General features: G+C 44.2%; 1 protein-coding gene across 1 annotated transcript in view; it reads left to right on the forward strand.

Moving 5' to 3' along the window:
• Positions 1 to 24,998, forward strand: part of ZFPM2 (zinc finger protein, FOG family member 2) — a 604,418-nt gene that overhangs the window by 412,356 nt on the left and 167,064 nt on the right. The window contains exon 5 of the mRNA XM_086966105.1: positions 3,282 to 3,393. Coding sequence (XP_086822231.1) covers positions 3,282 to 3,393 — 112 coding nt within the window. The remainder of the gene's footprint in view (positions 1 to 3,281; positions 3,394 to 24,998) is intronic.

Raw genomic sequence — 24,998 nt, forward strand, 5'->3', positions numbered from 1 at the left:
ACACAAATTAGGCACAGGCCACAGTTGAAGCTAGCATAACCTCGCACAAACCAGACCCACCCAGGTATCAGCATTTGAACAGAGTGTAACACAGCAAGTATTCATAGGGCAAGGGAGAGGCGAGGTCAATAAGGCTGTTCAGTGTATGAAAGGTGATGAGGTGATTAGACAAAAAAAATTAATATGAACATGATAAAGATTAGATAAGATTAGATTAAAATACTTGTAGAGCGCATGGCTCCCTCAGCAATGAGGTGTCCCAGCGCTGAAGCCAGACGAAGTGGAAGGCAAGCGAGGAATAAAAGCTGAGAGAAAAGCCAGGTCTTTACCACCCGTCTGAAGACCTGGTGATCACATTGGGAAACAACCTATACAACGCAACTTTTACAACGGACTACCATTACAACAAAACTTTTACAACACAAGACCCATTACAACGCATGCATTTACAATGCAACCATTACAACGCATGACACTACAACGCACACCACTACAACGCATGCCATTACAACGCAGTCATTACAATGCATATCATTACAACGCATAGCATTACGACACATAGTACCCTTACACTATCCAACACTTACCCTACTGTTGCACCCCCTGGAGTAAGAATAGTAATTTTAACCCCTACACTATCCAACACTTACCCTACTGTTGCACCCCCTGGAGTTAGAATAGTAATTTTTACCCCTACACTATCCAATACTTAACTTACATGCAATGTAATGTTATGCGTTGTAATGGTATGCGTTGTAAATGTAGTATGCGTTGTAGTGGAATGCGTTGTAAAGGTAGTTTCAAAGAATTTGTTGTAATGGCATGTGTTGTAATGGTATGCGTTGTAATGGATGTTGCGGTGTAAAAAATGCGTTGTAAAGGTAGGCGTTGTAAAAGTATGCGTTGTAACGTCACAAATACAAAGAAGTACCAGAGGGTCTAAAGAGGGAAGAGTTTACAAAGGGCAGGTCACAGTCCTACCCCACAGTAGTGTTTTTATTGTTGCGTTGTAACGTCATACATCCATCACAGTTGCTGCGTATGTGAAGAGGGAGAGAGTTCCATAAAGCGGGGACAGGTCGCCAGAAGGAGCGACTGCCAGATTTGGTCCTTTGAATGCTGGGGATTCGGGCGAGGGTCAAATTTGCTGAGCGGAGTGCTCGCGTCGGAGAGTAGAGGGTGCACAGGTCGCTCAGAATATCTGGGCCGATGCCTGTCAGGATCTTGTGCATAGTGCAGAGCATCTTAAATGCACTAAAGAAAGAAGGAGGAAGAAGTCAGAGGTTGCAGGTGGGAGTAAGAGGACCATCTATTGAAAAGCATTGAAAGGAAGTGGTTGGGGGAGGGGTTGCTTGAATTTACTGCGGTTCCTGCTTCTTCATGTACAGAGAGTGATCGGTTAGGTGTAGCTGTTTCCAGGCGGATCAGGGCTGACATAAATGTGCAGAGAGAAAGTTCTTAGGTTCTTTTTTAGAGATGACACGGAAGCTAATTGGTTTTTATAGCAGGACTAATAGAGTTCCAGATCTACGGTACACTACCGAAGAAGGATTTTTTCTGAGAGCTCCATGACAGTTAGTTCAGTTTGTTCTCTATTTGCATAAATGTTGAAAGAAGAGCCCTTAGTTCCTGAATCACCTTGCGAGGCCTGGCAGAACAATATCAAGCCAGATATTGAAAATGATAATGGAGAGAGGGTATGTGCGGGGGACTTTACAAGGACTTTTGATGGGATTTGAGAAGAGGTGATCAAGATTTGTGTATTTGCCTCTGTTGGAGAGGAGAGAGGTAAACTGATTAACCCCTTCGATGCGGCCGCGATTCCCCTGGTGTGCTGTAAACAGCACGAACAGGGGCGGGCCGTGACGAACCCCAGCCGTCATCAGCACACGAGCACCGTAGTGCATGACGGCTGGGGTTCGTCATCAGCATGGAAGGGGTTAAGGGATTGTCTTGTACTATGCACAATGGTGTAAAAGCTCAAAGAAACGGGCAAGGCGAATGGGAGGTGCCTTATAAAGGTGCCATCCCATATGGCAGCCAAAGCCATCTGCCTCCTGTTACCGGAATGAACGGTAGGATGGCAGGGAGAGGGAATGGAGCAAGAATCAGTAGAATATGAAGGTGGCGCACTGACATATTTTCAAGAAGTTATGGGGGTCAATGGGGTTCCTCAAATCAAAAGTACCTGGAAAGTACAGGGTGACAAGGGAGGACTTGTTGAAAGGCGGAAGAAGGCTGAACACTGAAGGTGTGTGAAACAATAAAGTTCCAGAGAGGAGGCGAGCATTGATGACGAGGCTGGTTAAATTGCCCTGCGTTACACTTAACCCTTCCCACGGGTGCACAGATGACATCTTTGGGTACAAAAGCCTGATGCACAGAAAAGGAATGAGCCATCTCAAGCATCCCTCTATTCCTGACCGCCTTGCAAACTGAGAAACGTTTAGCCATATATACAAGTACATAAAAAAGAAATGCACATGCCCTCTTTCCAAAGCTGGTAGAAATGTAGGGGTCTATATTACAATACATGTAAACAGGTCACCCGTCTTTCCCCATATTAGGGCTGAAAGTAGGACATGCACAATATCCTAAGAGGAGAAAACATAAAATACAGTAATGAAAAGAAAGCACGTGCCGATGCCGGAAGTAAGAGGTGTCGCGCTTGGCTGCCCTGCCTTAAAATGCCTTTGCTGTCTGTGTCCACAGTCTTCCCAGGGACCTTCGGCATCGGGTCAATAGCAGTAATATGGTCCTGGCAGCGGTACATCTGTACATCAACACACACCATCACGGGGATTCCAATGCCCGCTTTCAATAGCTTCGCCACCAAACCATACATGCTGGGGCTTTGAAATGGATCCCGGCTCTGTGAATTCTTTCCTGTCTGTTTCAGGAAGTGGCGAGATCCCTTTGATACTGAAGTACAATGTGTCTAAAGTTCACTTCCAAACACCCTGCTCTGGGCTCTGAAAGTCGCCTGCTTTCTCTTTATAACCCCGAGCCACTGGAGATGGGGATAATCTGTGAGATCTGACCCAGGATGGGGCTCCAAAATTCTTGATAATAATAACTCTACTTTTTGCACTGACTGAAGGCAGAAAAACCTTTAAAGGCCGAGGGAGCTGTCTTCACAGAAAGGTGCCATGAGGCATGGGGATAGACCGGTGGATTAAGGCGGGTGGATATGTGGCTTAAGTAAAGTATTTATGGCTCTAATTATTCGAGATATTAATTAACAGAAGCTAATGGCATGTTTGTGTTTCTCCTTTCTGCAGAAGACAAAGGCGTCGGTCCCCATGGTCTTGACGGCCGGTCCCAAGTGGCTGCTGGACGTGACGTGGCAAGGAGTGGAAGACAGCAAAAACAACTGCATTGTGTACAGCAAAGGTAAGCAAAGGCGGGGGCGTGGCTTCCGCCACCTTAATGACAGCATTGAATTATCTGACGTAGGGGAGGTGACAAGCGACCTAGCAGCGGAAGGGCACAAGTGAGACATAGCTTCTAGCGCGCGTCGACGGAGCAGAATCACCTGTTGTCGTCCTGGAGCACCGATAAAGCGTCCTTGTTCCGAGACTGCTTGAGCGCGAAGGAGTTCCTGATTCCGATGCTGGTTTCTCTTGATTTTCGCTTAAAACATCGCGGGCTTATCATGATCCAGTTTTCTCCTCTGTGCCGGTGCAGACGGGGTAGGTGTGTTTCTTTTTTGTGTCTTCAGTGCATACATTAACTACAACAAATATCCGAGCTAGTCAGTCCAGGGGTTTCAGACAGCAGAGCTTAGAAACACAGTTCAGTAATTGCCTGTTTATGTTTACGAGCTCCGCTGTCAGTAAAGCATGAACTAACTCAGAGCTTTTCAGAGTTAATGTATGGGCTGGAGATGCAACAAAACAAGCATTTGCAATGCAATAGGTCTCGCATTTGCAAGAGTTTAAGCTATTGGCATTGTAAATGACAATGCCTTTTATTTATTTGTTTTGCTAATTAACACATAAATAAAAGGCATTGCTATTTACAATGCCAATAGCTCAAACTCCCGCAAATGCAAGACCTATTTAAAGAAGCAGCCGCCATTGTCCCGGGCTGATCGGATTGTAAAAGCACGCATGGCATGCTGAATGTTGCAGGAAAGCATATCATGCCTGTGGTGGGATAAACTCATTAAAGAAAATAGGGCCTAGATGTAGGTAATTTTATGTTGCCACTTCTTAAATATCGAATCTTACCGATTCGGTATTTAAGAAGTGGTAAAATAGAGGGGGGGGGGGGGGATATAGGTATTACAGAATCGGTAAATACCGAATCGTTAAGATTCTGTATTTACCGATTCTGTAAATACCAATTCGGTAATGCCCATTGATTCCTATGGGCATTGAAGCCCATAGGAATCAATGGGCTTTACCGAATCGGTATTTACCGATTCAGTAAATACCGATTCCAGCAAGGGTGCAGGGGGTGTCACTTTGACACCCTCTAGCACCCCAAATACAGGCATGTGCGCCATGTGGCACACAGACAAATGTCTGTCTGTCCAGGGCATAGGTGTGCATGCACACATGTGCATGCACACCTGGATTCGGTATTTTACCACCCACTTAGATTGGGTGGTAAAATACCGAATCTGAAAGGCCTTTGGGACTCAGAAGAGTCCCACCTACATCTAGAAGTTACCGAATCGGTAAAAATACCAATTTGGTATTTTACCAATTCGGTAAATTTACCGATTCGGTAAAATTGGCCCCCTACATCCCAAAAACCCATTTACCGGTCGGTAACGGAGGAAATCGGCCGTTACCGGCCGGTAAATGGCCACCTAAATCTGGCACTTAGTACTTACAGACTAAAAAAAAGGTACTGTGCAGCCGTGGTCTGTGCAGGTAACAGTGGTCGGGCGGTGGGCCACGTTCGGGGGGGATTTCGAGGGACAAAGCAGAGGTACAATTATTTATTTATTTAATCTTACCTCGGCTTCGTCCCTTGAAATCCCCCCCAACGCAGCCCAACCGCCACACCGCTGTTACCTGCACGACCGCGGCTGGTACTGTGTAACAACCAAAGTAAAAGGGCTAGTCCTCATGGGAGGTCACAAATGAAGACAAGGTGGTACTAAGGAGGGACTAACAAGCCTATTAACGAATTTACAAAGGGCAATGTCGCAAGCCAATGACAAATATGGGCGGAGAGTGGGTGCTGCTTCTATTCCATACTCCAATACCGGATGCCGTAGAGCAGCACATGCGCTGCCCAGGCTCGACTTAAAAATGCACTGACCTCTTCTGCGTGAGCAAAGGGCAAGAAACAGGATCATAATACAGCCCCTGGGATGTATCACGTAAAGAAAGCACTGGCAGTGCTAAGACACAGTTTCTGCTACAGTTTTGGTCTGATTGGTGTCATATGTATGTGAAGGCTGGAGTATTCCCGTTTTACCACCTTAGACAGTTGTAAATGTTTATTTGCGAAAGGAACTTTCAAGGCATGTTCTGTTTTTGTTTGGATACAATGCAGCCAGCATTTGTTGACATAGGTAAATAAGCATCATAAAGTACTAGCATACCCAAAGCAACACATCAAAACAATTAAAACATAAGAGGGACATCACAACGAAACAAACCAAATGCAACACAACTGCAGTAGAACATTAAAACCACACTGTCTTAATGCAGTAGAAATATACAACTTCATTGAAACAGTGAGTTAATTTTTGTTAATAAACAAATCAGATGAACGAATAATATCTAAGGCCAAATCTATACGTACATTTAAATATTTATTAAATCATATAGCTCAATTCAGAGGGATTGCTAAGCAGTCTTCCACATTTGCAAAAACGCAACACACTGCTATCGCTTCCCAGGCACCCCGGGTAAGTTTCTTGAATACAACCCCGAGTATTCGTGTTTCTAAAGTCAAAGGAATTTTGCACCATATCGAAAAGGACAATTGCTAACAAGGCCCATTCGTGAAGGCTCTGTGCCAGGGATCACAATTTAACTCTGCGTGAATTCCAGCAGAGGTGGAAGAGGCAGGAGCCCGGCAGTGTCGATATTACAAACAGATTTTCTGTTGGTGCCCTACGGAGTTACATCAAAGACTAGCAAGTTCGGTTGCCACATCCCCAGCAGGCACGGCTTCTTGATGGCCCTTCATGGGAAAGCGCATGAAAGTGGCCTGCCTTGTGCTGCTGTTGACATTGCCTGCCAAGACCGGGCTGGGGTTCTAGGTTACTGCCCCTGTATTGAAATTGCTAATCTCGGTTCCCTGAAATTCTTTAAAACTGCGGCTGTTCTTTGTTCAGTTCCTTTTCGCGTTTACTTCTGTTACAAACACCCACTGAGATCAAAGAGGTGTTTGCTGCAGCAACCAAGGAACTGTTCAGCATCCGAGCATCCCGGCAAACAAGGGCCCGTATCAATATATTAACATACAAAGCATTAATCTCAACATCAAAGACCCAGGGAAACTTGCTAGAAACAATTACAACTTGTTCTTATAATCATTACATTTCATGCACTCAGAAGGTTTTTTTTTTACTTCCACCAGCCTTTGAAAGTGGAAAACAAAGCTCGGCATTTGCATTGACGAATGAATTGCAAATAAGGGTGCTGAAATGACTTTGTTTCTATGTACAAGAACCCCCCCTTCTATGCATTTCCCCTACCCCATCACCTAAACCAAAATGTTACAACACAAGTCTTAAATAATTACTCAGAGGGCCGCATTTCGCGTTTTTTCTGTCATAATTTTTGCATTGTGCCATGAACAGAGCGCAGTTCATTTTTCAATAATTATTTTATATCTAAAGGATCACAGCTGCAGCTTCTGAGGGGTCAAATAATGCCTAATAATAATAATAATAATAATAAATAATGCTTAATGATCTTATTGTGCAGTTGAATTGATAACCGGAGTAAAATGTTTAAAACAAGAGATGAAAACAGTGCGAAATCAAGGAAAGTTCAAAACGTTTTTTGTAACTTTCCCAAAACATGGACTTCAGGGCCACATTTCAATCTCTGGGCTTTGCACCTCCTCAAGTAATCCCAGAGTCCCAGGAGTATAGGGTGACTTCATCTACTGAACACACCACTGTTGATTTGTAGGACGTGAATCCTCCACTTACATTATTGCATGTGGTCCTTGAAGAGAGAAACCCTTGCAATTAGGTAATCATGGTGAGCACACACAATACCGCCTCTATCCCACAAACATACCTTCACTTAACACCATGCATAGGAGCAGGTACATGTTCACCACGTCTAATGTTGAGACATCTCCAAATCTCACTAACAACACTAACATTTCTCACACATCCAGTGTATTAACAACACAAGATCTATCATACCTGTATAACAAATAGAGTAGCCTCTTACACAAAAATGCTTTCAGCCTATAGTGCAAACCTAATCAAAAGACAGCAGAGTGCTGTACAGGGTCAAAAACAAGCATACGGTCAATGAGTGATAGGAAAGGTAGCTGGGCTGTGGAAGGTTAATGCATTGTGTTGTAAAGTTCTTTAAATAGGTGAGTCTTCAACTCTTTTCCAAATTGGCGCACCATTGGTGTGACCCTGATGAACATGGAGACATTCTTCCAGATTCTGCCTGCATAGAAGGAAAAGGCCTCATTTAACTTTTTGGCACTTCCTAGTCAGCAGTCTGATGGCTTAGTGACTGCAAGTGTGCTGAGCATGACCAGAGATGGTCTGCATGTCTGCAAGGCAAGCGGGGATGCTGGTCGTGATAGCTTTATAATTGATGCCGCTGGTTTTTGAACATGGTGTGGGCACGCATGAGGAGCCAATGTATTACTTCACGGGAGAGGTGTAGCTCAGCGGCCAGAGCATCTGTCTTTGGAACGCAGGGCTCATGGTTCGATCACTGGCCGCAACCCAGCTCAGCATCATGTGACTCTGTGCAATAACTCAATTAATCTCCCGGGCAGCCCCTAGCTCCTTGAGACCCTAAGGGGTGATTAGTTTGCGCTTTACAAATGCCTGATTATTACTTAATGTAGACCTAAAATCTGACTTGGTGTGAGCTCTGATGAAGGGAGTGGGGCTGCTTATCTTTAAGTGAGAGCTATAGCTCAGCATCATTACGTCTATGCTGTACATTATATGTGGCATATGTATCTTCTGTAACACAAAATCTGAAAGCTCTGTGGATATGAATTTTGTAGTACAATGATGGCAACAGAAATGTGAGGAAATCAAACTCTTCAAGGTCCTGAACTGACAGGCACACTCACAACTCGGGTAGCATACAAAGCTGTTAAGACCTTGATTCACCACAACAGATATCTCTGGTATTACATTCAAACTTTGATCAAAAAACACCGAGAGGAATTACTCCTTTCTAACTTAATGTATACATCCCATTAGTCAGTGAAGGAACATCTCTTCCCCTAACCCAAACTCAAGCAACTTTCAGATGCCACAATATTCTTACTACTCGAGCACCCTGTGATCCTTCTTTTTCCTTTGTAATGGTTCATGCACTGGTTGGTGGGGAATATTGGCTGTCTAGCTACTGTAGCAATATCTTTGCCTATATTTTTAGATTTTCAATGTAACATCAACATCCTTTTTATAAGTTATTTGAATAGTTTCTTGTATTTCTCCAAATATATTTCATTGTGTATTGGTATATGTCAGAAATTGACAGTGGAGAGTGTATTTAGACTGAAACGGAGGAATGGCTTTAACCAAAGTCTCAATGCCCCACTCTACTGTATGCCTCTTTGATAATTGTTGTCAATTTAGGAGGCAACGGGTGAAGAAGAACACCAGTAGGTGTTTGGTATAACCAGTGCAGCAAGGTGACTACCCAGGGACATCTGCCAGAATAAAGATTATTAGATTTCCTCTATGGTACTGCGATGGACAGGTCCCATGGTTATATCCCCATCCCCAGAAATGAGGAGCATTTTGGAATCCTTGCTGGTGCTTCCTTCAGTCATATAATTCTGGTAAATTATCTAGGTAACCCTGGAAATTCAGGAAATAAGCTAAAGAGTACTGCTGATCCTCTATGAAGAGCTAGTACTTAGCTGCCAAATGACCCACTTAATAGACTAAATTCCCCTTCACCTTAAAGTCGTATGAGATTGACTAGGTTAAGATTTTCCCATTTAGTTTAATGTGCATGTAGTCCTTTTTAAGGGAATGCATTCTTTGGTTTGATATTTTCTGTATATAATAGTGTGGATGATATTCCGATAATTGCACCTGGAACATCGTCTTCAGATTGCCTGAAATTTAGGCTAGGTCAGAGATTGAGGGCGTTATCCTGTGGGTGGGCTATGTTAAACTCAATCCTACCCCTTCCAACTGTTTTGACCATACAGCAGCGTGTGCATCCAACTCAGATGCCAGTGGACCTCAGCTTACAAGTGTTGGATAGCCAAATTAAGATATTTTTAGGTCTAATCAATTGCTGACACTTGAATTTTAACTGGGCTGTTGCCATTTTTGGACCTTTTACAAAATATTTCCTACACAACTTTTCCCAAAAGAGTAAGTGCTCCATTTGTAGAAGCGGTTTCTCAGTTCAGCTACAAGAATGAGGCTTACCTGGGCCTGATTCAGGAGCAAATTCGGATACTGCAAATATTGCAGACTATGAATACTTTTCTGGGTACCCCTGAATCCACCTTTAACAAACTTCAGCAGGTCCAAAATGCGGCGGCCAGACTGCTCATGGGCACTCCCAGAACCGAGTCAGCTAGACCTGCCCTAAAGGCATTGCACTGGCTCCCAGTGCGGGAAAGAGTAAAATTTAAGGCACTCTGTACAGCCCACAGAATTCTCCAGGGGACAGGACCCCCTATTTTGAGAAATCTAGCAGTGCCATACAAAGCGAACAGAACGTTGCGTTCTGACCAGAAACATCTCCTCCTAGTCCCCAGAGTAAAGAGGGCACGCACAGGCGTGTGAAAAATGAATACAATCTTGGTGAACATTATCTGCGCCATCTTGCCACCTTTTCGAGCCCAGTCGTGCGCGTAAGCGGCAGCCATTTTGAATGCCATGGCCTCCCTGCCCCTCGCTGATAGCCAGCGCGTCTCTCTCTCTCTCTTAACCTCACAAGCATTCCCCCGCACACTGACAACCCCCGCTCTCTCATGTCTTGGGTCATAAACCCCTCTCCAGCGCAGTTTCACCACTGAATCTCATCCTGTTCCCAGCGCGACACCTCCCCTCATTCCTTTCATGGCCTCAAACCCTTTTGATGCAAACCCCCTTTTCCTGTATCCCCGTTTGTCTTCCCTGTTCCCAGACCGCCACCTGGCTCTGCGGATACTGTTTATTACCCCGTACAGTAGGAAGCCTCCCCTCCCCATCAAAAGACCCCCGAACCGATCAAAGCCCCCACCCCATGAGATCCGATCAACCCCATGCATTCCGTGAATCGGCGGAATGCCCTGCTGTGTGACAACTATCACCTGTTGTGACCGGGGTGGGGAATCCGACTGTAAATGTATGTGGGAACGGGTCTGAAGGGGAGATTCCGAGGATGTTCTTTCTAGTACTAAAGTATTGCGAGAATGTGTTATGTGTAATAAAGGTCGTAAACTCCAGTATAAGAGGCCAGGCCTCAGAGATGTGGTTAGAGCACCTCGTGACGATACTTGCTGTCTGAATTGATGTGTTCTCCTCCGGAGAGAATAAAATCCTCGTTTCCCGCCTTCCAGTCTCCAGCGCCTGCTTCTTCATTGATTAATATTGGTGGGTCATAGAGGCGATACCGCCGGGCAACATAAAGGGGTCTTTGGTTACCGGTTGTCTTTGGAACCCCTTTTTAACAATTGGCGCCCAACGTGGGGCCCATCAGCGACTCGTGGATCCAGTGGGAGAGGTCCCGACGACAGAGTGAACGACTGCAACGATCGGAAGGTACCCTGTCCGATAGACCCTCGTCTGACAGCCGATCATCCGAACTTCACTGGTTCCGAACAGACCTCTCTCGAGTGATCTGCGGTCCTGACTGGGAACCATCAGGAGTGCCACGAGAAGTACGAAGAGAAGAGGACGATCGGGCGCTGGATTCGGAAGACGAGAAACTGTCCATGCGGTCCGGGTAAGGTCGTGTAAACACGACGAATTGCGAAAGTGATAGATAATTGAAAGTAATTGATAATTGTTGAGAAAATACTAGTATTACTCTTTGTTAATTTATTGGAGATTCACTGTCTACAAACGGAGAAACAACAGGCTCTCCCTTTATAAACAGCGAAGGATAGGTACGCACCCGTCGGACCTATTTTCCCCCTCCCCATTGAACAATTGCCCCCCCCCCCATTGATTAACTGTTATAGATTGTTTTCTGGAGATTCTCTGTCTACAAACAGGGAAGATTAGGTCCCCTCTTTGCAGATAGTGAAAGGGTAGGTGACGCGAACTTTTGCGAGCCTACTTATTCTCCCCAGTGACCATATTGATTTTTTATTTTCGACCTAACATTGATTAACTGTTATAGATTGTTTTCTGGAGATTCTCTGTCTGAAAACAGGGAAGATTAGGTCCCCTCTTTACAGATAGTGAAAGGGTAGGTGACGCGAACCTTTGCGAGCCTACTTATTCTCCCCATTGACCATATTGATTTTTTATTTTTGACCTAACGTTGATTGATTGCTCAGAATTGGTTCATGAGGTATTCACTACGTGCAAACAACGTAGAATAGAAATATTCTATCTAGTCTTTGCGCGCAGTGATAAGATAGGTAGTGCTGACTATTATCCCATTGTGATCCGTCATGCCTGTCTTCTCCCCACTGGTCAGTAGCCTGTTTAACCCGGACCGCTTATTAGAGATGAACCATCCGGCTCCGCTGGAAGGCACCCCTAATAAGGACATGTTCATGAAGCATGGATTAATTGCTATAGCCTATAGTGAACTGTGGCATAATTATACAAAAAGGGATCGAGAAAAACAGTGGCCACTGAGAGGATCCTTTGATCTCGACAAAATAGAAACAGTAGAAATAGCCCTTCGTAGGAATGAAACAACACCTATTATGCTCGATAGCCTCGGTATGTGGCGCAAAGAAGCCACGCAACAAAGGGAAGGCGACGAATTCAGAAAAGGTGAGGGGACACGACGGATAACCCTCCAAACGTCTAGTAGGCAAAGGGAAGGGCCAGCGATGGCACTGCCCCGAGGAGTAGACATGAAAAGCGAACGGTGTAAAGGGATGTGCCGACAAGCCAACCCCGGAACACAACGACCCGAAGGTAATCCCCCGACATTACGCACAGGACGGACAGATTTAAAACAAAACCAATGTGCTTTCTGTAAATGTCTTGGACACTGGAAAGCCCAATGCCCGACTCTGCAAAGCATAGGTAAGAATGGAGGGTTGACAGAAAGGACGGACCGACAGAAAGGAAAAAGACGTGAGATAAAAACCAATCAGACTAGTGCAGACAGAACAGACAGGACCACCCCGTTTGATTATGCTCGGTGGCACAGATTTCGTCAGGCCAATTTTAACGACATGTTAGAGTTCTGGGACTGATTGCTCTCTGTTGCTCCCCCACTCTGAAAAACAAACACAACTGCAGGTCAGTGTAAACAACCCCCCGTTAAAGAAAAGACTCAAGGAAGCCAAGCGTCTATTATATAAACTTAGGATTTAATTACGGTAAAGAAGACACACAACCAACGGTAAATAGAATAACTAGTAGAACTCTCACTAAAACAAACTTTACTGATAGGAAAAATACAAAACGTGTTATGCTCACTCCGGAAGTCCTCCAATGTAACAGTTCGATGGTCCCGCCCATCCGGAACACCTAGCACGTGTGGGGCGGGGCCTGCCAGCAACCATGGGCCAAAAAGGAGATTGCTGGCGAGAAGGTCCTGGAGGCTCCACCAAGCAGGCAAATGAAATGGTCTTCCCATACTGCCCTTCCAGGGATGGCGTCCCCCGGGCCGCAGGTAGGGAGGGGGCGGCTGCAAATGACCCCCTCCCTCGTATCTTCTGGTCCGGCCATCACGAATTCCTCCATCGAACGGATGCAGGGTGGGCAGGGAGGAAGAGGCGACGCGGACGAGCCTCTTCCACCTCCACAGGTAGGAGGCTTCCCTGCCCTGGTCCGGCGCCGATGTCCTCCAGCCGGACGGCAGCCATATACCTGCGCTGCACAGGACTTATAATGTCCGGCTGGTATATTTCCGTAATACAGGACATACAATGCCCGCCTCGTATATTTTCTCAGTACAGGACATACAAGACCCGGCTGGTATACTTACGCAGCACAGGACATACAATGTCCGACGGGCATATTTGCGGAGCACCGGATGTACAGTGGTCCCCCAAGAGTCGGAATCAGGGGTGTAGGGTGGTCATCATGTGCGCCCCTGATTCCAAGGGACGGCGTAGGATGCGCCGGGAAAGGAAGGCGGCACAGACGAGCCTCTCTCACCTCCCCAGACGAAGGCTCCACTGCTGCACCCTGGCGCCCCGAACCAAAAATGTCCAGCTCCAGCAGCATGATGCTCTGTCCTCCGCCATCACAAGAAGTTCCTTCCACTCCTGATGGATACGGCAAAGGTGGCTGCCACAAGGATCTCAAAATGGCGTCTGGGCCCTCGAAAAGGCGGGTCTAGGCCGCTGGAATAACTTTTGTCCAAAGTTGCAACTCGGGCACTTGCCCACCTGGGCGCAAGCCCCCACCATCGACAAACATCCCCTCGACTTTGAAGATTCTACCAAAGTCCCAAGGGCCCTCGACCCCTTCAGGCTTCCGGTGAGGAACAGTTGCATTGATCTCAAATGAAATAACCACGGCACAGCAACAAGATGGCGGTGCTCTCGTGTCTGCATCAGCTTCCGTCTGAACCACCCAGGAACATTATGGGCTAACGAACTTGAGTAAGTTCCGGCTGAACATCAACATGACCCGGTAAGAAAGACTCTACTCCCTCCCTCTCTTGATTGACAGTCCACACCACCAGCCCCTCTGTTAGCACAGCTTCCTTTTGAACTGCCGAAAGGGACTCTGGTCCAAACCGCCAATTGTCGGGGATATTTTGCCCCTGATGCTACTTCCGGACTAAACCGGCCTCGCCCAAAATGGCGCTGGTATCAATGGAAACTAACGAATGCCTCGTGGTGTTCCTTAGCTAATGAAACTTGATGTACTAAGATATATATATATATATATGTACGAACCATTGCGCACTCGATGTTAAAGGGAGGAGGGTTCACTTGGCGAACATTTAAGAAGGGTTCCGTAAAATGTTGATTTCAATGAACAATCTATTTTCGATATTTGTTGTAACTGATACATAACGTCGCTTATGATGCATACCCACGGTATATATCTAGGAAATGTGATTACGATGAGCTCGACTGTGTTTCCATTTATGAACTGAAATGCCCCTGATTTCTCCGTCACGCAATGAAATGTTTTTTGGTTACTTGCAAATAATTAATTAGACCTTTTTTACATGTTCTTGTGCTACAAAATAACCCCCTACTGTATGTGCTTCCATCGACGACATATCAGACCAAAATATGAATTACGCTCTCACATTTCACGTACTGAATAATTCTGCAAATAAAGGTTTTAACAACTATGAATAAGCATCGCATACTTTTGTAAATGTGGGTATCGGTGGGAGGGTTTTTCTGTGCAACCGTTCTGCTCCTCTTTTTAAGGTTATCTGAAGAAGTGGTTGTTCGGCCCTGGATTAATGATCGAATCAAAGGTATGATACGTTGCCTCCAAAATATGCGACTAAGCCCAGGAACTAACGTTTGAAGAAGGACCTCGACTTCTGGGAATGGGTAAAGTAAATCGGGGTGATTGATAAATTGTTATAAAGATATGGTAATCGAAGGTACTAAGGTACAGGGTTGAACGACGAACTGATATGCTTTAGAACATCACAGCTTTGGGAATGATTTAGGGATCCCGAAGGCCGGATACATCTACAAACCCGGGTACCTCATGCTAGGCACCTCTGATTCTCTCTTTTTTAACGTTTCACTACACACGATCCTTAATGCCTTCCTCGAACCTCCCCATGAACAACCTATCACATTACCTGCCCCCATGACTTTAGGAAACCAGAACCCTAAGGGATTATATCCCGAAGAGATGAATACGAGTATGCAGTAAGTAAAGGACTTTCGTGCCCATACATTTGATGTGTTTGAATGTTGTCCTCCCACTCCCCCCTTTTCCCTCCTTTTTCCCTCTGCAGGTTACGTTAGAATCCCGATTAGAGTATCCTAAGGAATCTGGAACCACGTCACGCCCGATGCATGAAGACGGACTAGCGCCGCAAAACGGCGCAATGAGGACGCTCTCACGGCCTTTTTACCTGGTCTAATGCTCTTCTGTCCCGAAACTGCATGCCTTCTACCTCCTAACACAGACCCGAAACGCCTAAACGTCGGGTAACGCACTGAATAGCCCAAACAATACACGGTCATTCTCTATGTCCCATGTGTACTGTTTTGCCTATTGTCTCTCTCTCTCTCTATCTCTTACTCTATCTCTCTCTCTGTCTCTGTCTGTCTCTCACTCACTCTTCCACCCCTCCACGCTTTCCCTTTTCCTAGCAACTGGCACCTAATTGGCGAACCTGGTGCGCCTCCTGATTGGCCCCAAATACTACAAGTATTTGCACAAATTTGTCCTAAATAAAATTGTATCGGCACCACGTTACTACCTCTCCCTTTCTGCTAAAATATGGATGAAAATTAAATTGACCGATAGGAAAGGGACAGGTAAGACGACTAAGGTTCCCTAAATTTGACCCACCCTCAGGGAACTATTTGTCAGTGGCCTCTATGATAAAATGTGTCTGTGGTAATGCGACCATTCCCATTGAAAATTGTCTCCGTACCCCAAGCTGTAAGAAATGATCGAGACACCCCCATCTGCCCAAAATGCCCCCAGTTTGGTATCAGCCACCCTGAACGAGGACTTGAAGAATGCCCCTTGCTCCGATTCGCTGTGTTCCTCATCGTTTTCCATAAGATCCCTCCTTCCCGGAGGATAAGTTTAATAATTATTGTTTCAAACCACCCCTCCCGAGTTTTTTTTTGTAGTAACCAGGTTGCGAGGATTTATATAGAAAGTTAGAAGGATGTGTGCAAAGTTGAAAATTAGATTGAAAATCGAAAGAACTTGTTGCAGTAAGCCTGGTTGATAATAAAATGTTTTTATGTAATGCAAACTTGTTTAGCCTATGTTCACCCCTCAGAAGGATGCCTATCAGACTATGGTGAATAGCACGTTACACTTTTTCGTAAAATACAAGGCCCTGAAGACCAGCCTAGCCTTGCAAGACTCGTACTAGGGAAATAGGTCTCTACCAGAAGAACTGACATCTACTATAATAGACTTATGCAATACATGAGTACCAGACCTCGTACCTATTACAAATGAACGTAATGACCATCATAGCGCCAAAGAATTAGCCACAAAAGGAAGTTGTAAGGAATCCAGCAAACCCATCATCAATTGCTTATACGCTAGCCGCAAGAATCTCCAATGTAGCGAGTGCCTACCCCAGTTGCTTGGTGTTGGGAGAGAATTAGACTTATGTAATTACCTTCTTCTGCAATATCTCTAAAGACTGTCTTTTCAAAACTCATTTAAGGGTATCACTGTCGGAGGAGAAAGAGACCGGATGTGGGAGCATGCGGCCTGACAGCGGATTGTGGAACATCAGCGACGGAGGCCGAGGCGAGACCACAGCAGTAAGGAGACACCGGACGGGGCATGGTTTCAGACAAAGCTAAGGAAAGGGCTGACCTGAAGCCCCTGCTATATGATCAACGTGTGCCAAAAGCCCCCGCTCTCTGAACATGGTTACGGACTCGCCTGTCGAAAACTCTCCGCCTCCCCCTGATCTGTTCCCGACCTGGCCTTGCTCCATCCCCTCCTCCTCCGACCTACCATAAGGACTGTTCACACCTGCACCTTTCCATCCGAACTCCCAAGTTCCTCCAAATCCTACTGAGCTACCCAGAGAAGAGTACTCCCTGCGTCAGAAGGGAGGGAGCTCCGACTAAATAGACCACGAACTATGTTAAACCCCAGAACGGTGACCTAGAACTCCACCAAGGGTCGCCCCCGAAGAAAAGATAAACAAAGTCTGTGGTTCTGCCCGCTACCAAACACCCTGAAGATGATGGAAGCAACAGGAAATGCCCATCACAGAGACTCAAGACACGAACAGATCTCACAATTCTGGAACAATCGCATTTTTATTGCAAATCAATGCTCTGCGCTACAAAAGAAAGTGCACCTGTTCCAAAACCGTAACGCATTGCTCCTATGGGGTCTGGCGAAACAAAACAAAAAGTACCCCTGCCCGCAGACCTCCAACGACTCAATCCACATGAACATTTCTGTTGATAGGTAATCCAGATGCTCAACAGTGCTGACAGAAGACGACAAAGGACAACGAGAACTCTGACATTTTTACTGTATCTCCTTTCTCTCCCAATCGCCATTGGACTGACTATGCACCCGCCGTATACAAAGGACTTACTTATATGATAACTCACCAGTTCTTATTCTATGATCTGTACCCGACGCCCTCACTGTGTAATTCTAGTCTGATATTGCATTATGATGATTTTTCCTGCAACCAACTTAACAATGAACCCGCTTACTAGATGATGAGATTTTTCAATGTGATGTTTATAAAATGATGTATATGCGCAGTTCCTTTGCCTAAGTCCCCTCTCCCTTACTTGTGATTGCTGCATATAGGTGTAGATAGGAAATAGGCCAGCAAGATGTCTTGGAAATGTTAAAGGGAGGACTGTGAAAAATGAATACAATCTTGGTGAACATTATCTGCGCCATCTTGCCACCTTTTCGAGCCCAGTCGTGCGCGTAAGCGGCAGCCATTTTGAATGCCATGGCCTCCCTGCCCCTCGCTGATAGCCAGCGCGTCTCTCTCTCTCTCTTAACCTCACAAGCATTCCCCCGCACACTGACAACCCCCGCTCTCTCATGTCTTGGGTCATAAACCCCTCTCCAGCGCAGTTTCACCACTGAATCTCATCCTGTTCCCAGCGCGACACCTCCCCTCATTCCTTTCATGGCCTCAAACCCTTTTGATGCAAACCCCCTTTTCCTGTATCCCCGTTTGTCTTCCCTGTTCCCAGACCGCCACCTGGCTCTGCGGATACTGTTTATTACCCCGTACAGTAGGAAGCCTCCCCTCCCCATCAAAAGACCCCCGAACCGATCAAAGCCCCCACCCCATGAGATCCGATCAACCCCATGCATTCCGTGAATCGGCGGAATGCCCTGCTGTGTGACAACTATCACCTGTTGTGACCGGGGTGGGGAATCCGACTGTAAATGTATGTGGGAACGGGTCTGAAGGGGAGATTCCGAGGATGTTCTTTCTAGTACTAAAGTATTGCGAGAATGTGTTATGTGTAATAAAGGTCGTAAACTCCAGTATAAGAGGCCAGGCCTCAGAGATGTGGTTAGAGCACCTCGTGACGATACTTGCTGTCTGAATTGATGTGTTCTCCTCCGGAGAGAATAAAATCCTCGTTTCCCGCCTTCCAGTCTCCAGCGCCTGCTTCTTCATTGATTAATATTGGTGGGTCATAGAGGCGATACCGCCGGGCAACATAAAGGGGTCTTTGGTTACCGGTTGTCTTTGGAACCCCTTTTTAACAGGCGGGAGAAGATTCTCGGTGAACACAGCAAGGTTTTGGAAATCCCTACCTTTAAAACTGCGCGCTGCGTTGAGACCTGCACTTTGCGTTTTCACAAATGTTTGAAAACACATCTGTTCCCTGTTTGATTGCACCTGACTGACTGTTTTTATCTGTTGGTGTCCTGTTAAGCGCTGGGATGCCCTAGGGTAACTGCGCGCTATTTAAAATTTTAAATAATAATAATAATACTGGCCAGACTGAAGCAAAATGGCTAGCTCTGTGACTTATGTACCGGATTACATTTGCATAGCCCATTGTGTAGACAATGCTTTACATTACTTACAAAGCCTTTAAAACCAGAGACCATATGTTTGCTATGGATAAAACATTTTCTTACATTTCTTCTCAGTCACGTATGTTTTCAGATGCTCTTATCGCGATATCCAATGAACAAAATATTTTATGGATTGGTTATAGTTCCATCTTATCTCAGGCTTCTGAGTTACAAAGAATTAAATCTCGGTCAGGAGGAAACGTAGGGCCAGATGTACAAAGCCTTTTTTCGGTCACAAATGGCCCAATTCGCAGAGTCGGTCTGTTTACAAACCCAAAATGGTATTTCCAAATGTACAAAGCTCAAATTGCAATTCAGTAGCCTGTTACCGAATTGCAGTTTGGGTTTGTGAATTGATATTGGGAAAAGGAGTGTTTTTAGGAAAACATTCGCCCTTTACCGCCAGCTCAAAGTTGGTGGTAACCCGTTCCTAAATGGGAAGAGGTCAACAAGGGGCCTCTTCCCCTTTGAGAATAGGTATAAAAATGTATTTTTAATGGGAAGCAGTGGTCCCACTGCCTGCTCATAAAAATGTAAACTTAAATGTTTACTTCTTTTCTTTTTTAAATGCACCCCGTTTTCCTTTAAGAAAATGGGATGCCTTTAAAAAAACAAACGATTTTTAAAAAGCAATCACAGACATGGTGGTCTGCGGACCCCAGCAGGCCACCATCTCTGTGAAGGCTGCCATTCCTAGTGGGTCGCAAACATCAAACTTCCTCATTAATAATATTAAGGTAAGTCTATTTCTGACCCTCTACGAATTTCTATTTAAGGAATCAGAGCTAAATACCCCTTTGTACAGTAGTAATTGCAATTTCCAAATAACAATTTGCAAAAAAATCGCTGTTTGGTAATTGCTATTACAATTGCTTGTACATCTAGCCCTAAATTCTTATGGGATTCCTAATGGCTACCTGTTCTTGATGCTTGTCAGTTGTTAAATTTAGTAAATGTAAAACTAAATGTACTAAAACATTATTTACAATTCCTTTACTTAGGAATACTAATTAATCATTCACGTTTTATTTCTCCATTTTGTTTTTAAAAGTTGCAAATTGTTTTAAAGTATACGTTATTGAAATCTGTGTGGTTAGCTAAACAGCTTTAAAGGATTTTAAAAGGTTTAATTGTCCATTTCAATATTTTTTAAACATGCTGAGAATATTTTAGACTTTTGAAATTAATTTTAAAAAGACAACACTTTTATTGTCAAATCAATTTCTCCAAAACTCTTCTAGTATATTAAATAATATAAATTATTTGTAGGGATTTCATTTGAAATACATGTGCAAGCTAAAAAGTTGTAAGAGATATAAGGATGTTAAAAAATATGGTAATAGTTAATATAGTATTCTGGGATTTTTTAAATGAAGTTAGTACAAAATGGGCAGCATTGTTGAATGCTTGAATATATAGTTACACTTTCCATCGTTTACTTAGAGGTTTCAGAATACTGGATTTAAATACAGTAGCACTTTATAGAGCATGATATCAATATAGCAGAGTTTTTTCAGAATGATTTTACAACTTGAATTTCTAACTAAAACGTAAAATGTTTCGGGGCTCACATCGTTTTTTGCATACATTTCAACCGTCCATAAATAAGAATGACTTTTTAGAAAAGTTGAACCGTCTGCTAAAACATTTTAAGGTACTGTTGATCTTTCATACTTACTGAAGCTGTTAGTTAAAATGTCCACACTTGAGAAGAAGTCACAATTGTTCTGAAAACATACTTAGAAATTTTAGAGAATTTCATTATCTCTGAATGTACCCCAGCAGGACTACGGGGCATATTATCAAGAATGTCGTTTAAAATTATCGCCGCTTTACCAGGGGGAAACTGCAGCTAAAGAGGCGATAATGGGCTTGATAATATGCCCTTTTGAATTCCCATAGAAGCCCATGTTCGCACCAGAACATGGGCTTTTATGGGAATTCACAAGGGCATATTATCAAGCCCATTATCGCCTCTTTAGCTGCAGTTTCCCGCCGCTAAAGCAGCGATAATTTTTACGACGTTCTTGATAATATGCCCCTAAATTTCCTACCTGAGGAGTTCAAAATTCACATTTTTTAGAACAACACCGAGTGATTAAATTAAAACAAAGCAAGGAGGTGCAAAATAACGTGTTTCATATTTTGGCATTCATGAAATCACTTTACAGTTAATTGCCCTCTAAGGAGGAGTATTCCTTGATTGTTGCTATTACGTTTAAATCACTTAACTAAATTCATTAACCACATGCATGCAGTGCATTTTCCCGCGGTGTGCTGGAGATGCATGATCTCCATTGTTCATGACGAGCTCAGCTCGTCATAAGCACACGACCAGTGTACTGCATGACGAGCTGAGCTCGTCATGAGCATGGAAGGGGTTAAGTTAAAATGTTTGCATCTTGGTCACTGGTAAACTGGTAAATCACATTGATAGTGCTTTGTTCATAACCAATGTGATATTTTCATAGCATGGGAAGGGGAATTAAATGCTGAAGAATGTTTTTAATGAAATACTAGAAAAGGGTATACTTTATGAATCCATAGTCATCCCTCCCCGCCTGCATGCTTTGAGGTAAGGGGAGTTGGTAATCTCTAATAATGCAATTATTTTCACATATACTTATTGACCTGTATACAATTACATTATTTAAAACAATGCACAAGAGCAAAGAGTGTTTTGATATCAGAATATTTAATCTGCATTTCACCTATAGGACTAAGAAAGGAGTCAATATCATGGCTTTCAATAAAGATTCCTTATTCAATTCATGACAAAATATCAATCATTTAAACTTTTATTGGACATTTCAGGAAGGTCAAATATTTTTCTATGACATTATTTCCTTTGAGGGCCTTAATGATTCTAAGTTATTTCTCAGTATATTTTCATATCAAAATGTAACAAAATGATTGAAAATAGTGTGTTAAAAACAATGCTAGGTTTCGGACTGTACTCAATATTGTTAATTGCAGTAATAGCATCACAATGGTTTGATTCAAATGTTTCTCAAAGACTATGGGTCTAAGCGCCAGACTGCCACCAATGTGGGAGGGATACTGGCTGACATGCTTTCCGTGGTTCCACCTGCCAAATTACGATCCAACCACCATGCAGGCAGTCGGAAAAATGCCGTTTTCTATTGCGGCTTGGTCAGCGGCCCGGAAAGGGGCAGCAGCTCGGTATGTTTTAAACATCCATGCACCATGAGGTGCCTGGCACAGGGTCCATGGATGATTGGGAGGCTACCACGTGTGCCCCCAGGCTCCAAAGCGGAGGCCAACAGGGGACAGGGCCGTTCTTGGTGCCCCCAAAGTCCCTTTCTGTCTTCCTGTACATGGCAGTCTGACCGCCATGTCAAGGTGAGGGAAACGGACATCGTAATTCCTATGGCGGTGCCTGAGCAGGCACTGCCCCTAGTGTAGGAATTACGTCCGACCGCTGCCCTGACGGGCTCCTTGAGCCTGTTAGAAAAGCAGCGTTTTTTGTCCCTATGACCGATGCCTCCGACCGCCAGATCATATTCTGGCGGTCAGACCGCTTCTATGAATGGTGGTGGGACCGCAACTGACAGGCTGTCAGCAGCGGTCTCACCTCCATCGTAATGGGGGCCTACATCAAAACGTGTGTTCCTTCCTCCCTCCCTCCCATCTCTTTTCGACATACTTCTTTCCTTTCACCTACTCATTAATGTTGTAATGTTTTTCTCTTTTATCATGATCTTTGTCCACTGCAACTGTTGCCTTCTCTACAGCGCCCTCTTTGTGTGGATAATATCCTAATGTGATCAATTCCCGGACCATATGTGCTTTGCAAATTAAGATAATAGTCATACTTGAACCACGTGTGGAAAGACAAAGGGACTTTGCTGCTGCGCGTCGACCTGTACTCGACAAACAGAGACCCAAGAGAGATAGACGTCTTAAGTGGTCATGCTTCTGCCTGATAAAGAACGCTCTGTCCGTCGCCAGAGATACCAGGCTTGACTGACCCAATACATAGCTGACAGTGAGAAAGAACAGAGCACTATTGCCTCGTAGATTGTAGGGGGGAAACTTAATGTACTCACAAAGCAGCAACGTGAAGGCAAGCATTATGCGTCACTGTTAGACCAGCGCCGCAGCAGAACATCTTTCGAATCTATCCACCAGTCAGGAGATAATAATGAAAATAGTAATTTGGGAAATGCGAGGATGGAGAGGCGAAATAAAAAAAATATTCAAGTTACAACAAAAAAGGAAATCGCCAGAGCCATCTGTCCCCATCACATTTGTTATCCCGCGGGTGGATTTTAATATTCACGTGCAGTGATTACATATTCCGCAGCATTACAAATCCAGAGCGATGCTGCAGATACTCGGCAGTGGGAATTATAAAAACATAAGACTCGGGTTAATTATTAATCATTAAGTTAGCCAGTTGGAAAATTCCAATATTGCTTTTTAAATGACTTGAGGATACAGGAGGTGCTAATGTTATTATCCATTATCAGGGATACGGCGGAATTGTGCAACTGGATAATAACTAAACAAGTGACACAATGTAAAATTACGTTATCAGGGTGTTAAAACAAAATGGTGCCCTAAAGGGGCCTGCGCGCCAGCTCAGAGCTGCAGTCTAATTATGCTTAACTCCGATAATTAAAATGCAACCGAGATCAACAGAATCATTTTCATTAAGAAATGCATTAATGATAGTAGTGGAACAGTAATTGATTGCAGGACACTACCCGATAACTGTACAGGGAAAACCTGCAAACGAATTGCACGTGTGAGATCAGCAGATAGCCCTCTATTATAACTTAGTCTTGAAATCAGACTTGCAGAAAATAAAAAATAGACTCGCTCAGTACTAGGGCCGGGCTGGTCCAACCAGGGAATACTAACATTTAGTCTGATTGCCTGAGGAATTGCCAACCATGCAAATCATTTCCGTTGAAATGTATTGTATGTGCATTGACGTGTAATAAACCTTATTGCACTTTACAATTTGCTGGCTTAGTGATCCCAGTTTATTATCGGTTTATTATTTCAGATTAATAAATATATAGTTTTCTGATGAGAACAACTGTGAACTTTACAAGCCTAGGCACCCGGTTACATAAAAAATGTTCTGCCTTCCTGCAGTGTATACTGAAATGCGTCTCACTCTCATGCTTAAAAATGGCAGACTTGTGTCCGTTTCATTTAAGTGTTTCTTTGATCTGAAATTAAAATTATTTTGATAATAAACCTCCTAAATATTTGTTTTCGATTATCAGAATGAAGGTGACATTCCTGATTCTATACTGCTTGCTATTACCACACTGACTGGTCGAAAAACAATCGTTATAACTGCACAGAATGTGTAAAATGTTCTATTTTATTTATTTTGAAGGGTAGAGCTATTTAAAGTTCAGGCCCAACACCATGTAGTACAGATACATACATTTGGGAGGTGGCTCCTCGGTGTGTGGAGCAGTGAATATGAGGTGACGCCACAGTAGGTGGTTGCATAGCACAGGGAGCCTGAGGTAATAACCATGCACTGGATGATGTAATACAATGGGGCAGGGTGACACCAACTGTTTGTATGTTTATCACTGAGAGTGCAATGTCAGGCCATTGTATGGAAGTTGGGAAACCTTTCTTTACCTCCAATGAAATGGTCTAATGCAATCAAGAAAGCCCTTCTATGCATGAATGGGGCATCAATGAGTCATGAGCGAAAGGATGTTGTCCAAACAGGAGTTACTGCAATATGAACACCAGTCTCCTGTCAGTCTCCTGAAGCAGACTTGTAGGGGGAAGAAACTCTGTAAGAATTGCAAATGCACAAACACTAGATGCACCGTTTACCAGTGTTTTGTTTACCAACCATTTCCGGTAGTAGAACAAGCGGACAAGCGAAATTGTACAAAATCCTGCTCTACCAAAAGATGTTCACTAGATGCAATGTGGGAACCATGCACATCCCCCCCACGCCCCCACCCACCCCCACCCCCCTAATAAGCGCGTCTAAACA

The sequence above is a fragment of the Lissotriton vulgaris genome, chromosome 4_1 (genome assembly GCF_964263255.1).
Source record: "Lissotriton vulgaris chromosome 4_1, aLisVul1.2, whole genome shotgun sequence".
Classification (NCBI taxonomy): Eukaryota; Metazoa; Chordata; class Amphibia; order Caudata; family Salamandridae; genus Lissotriton; species Lissotriton vulgaris.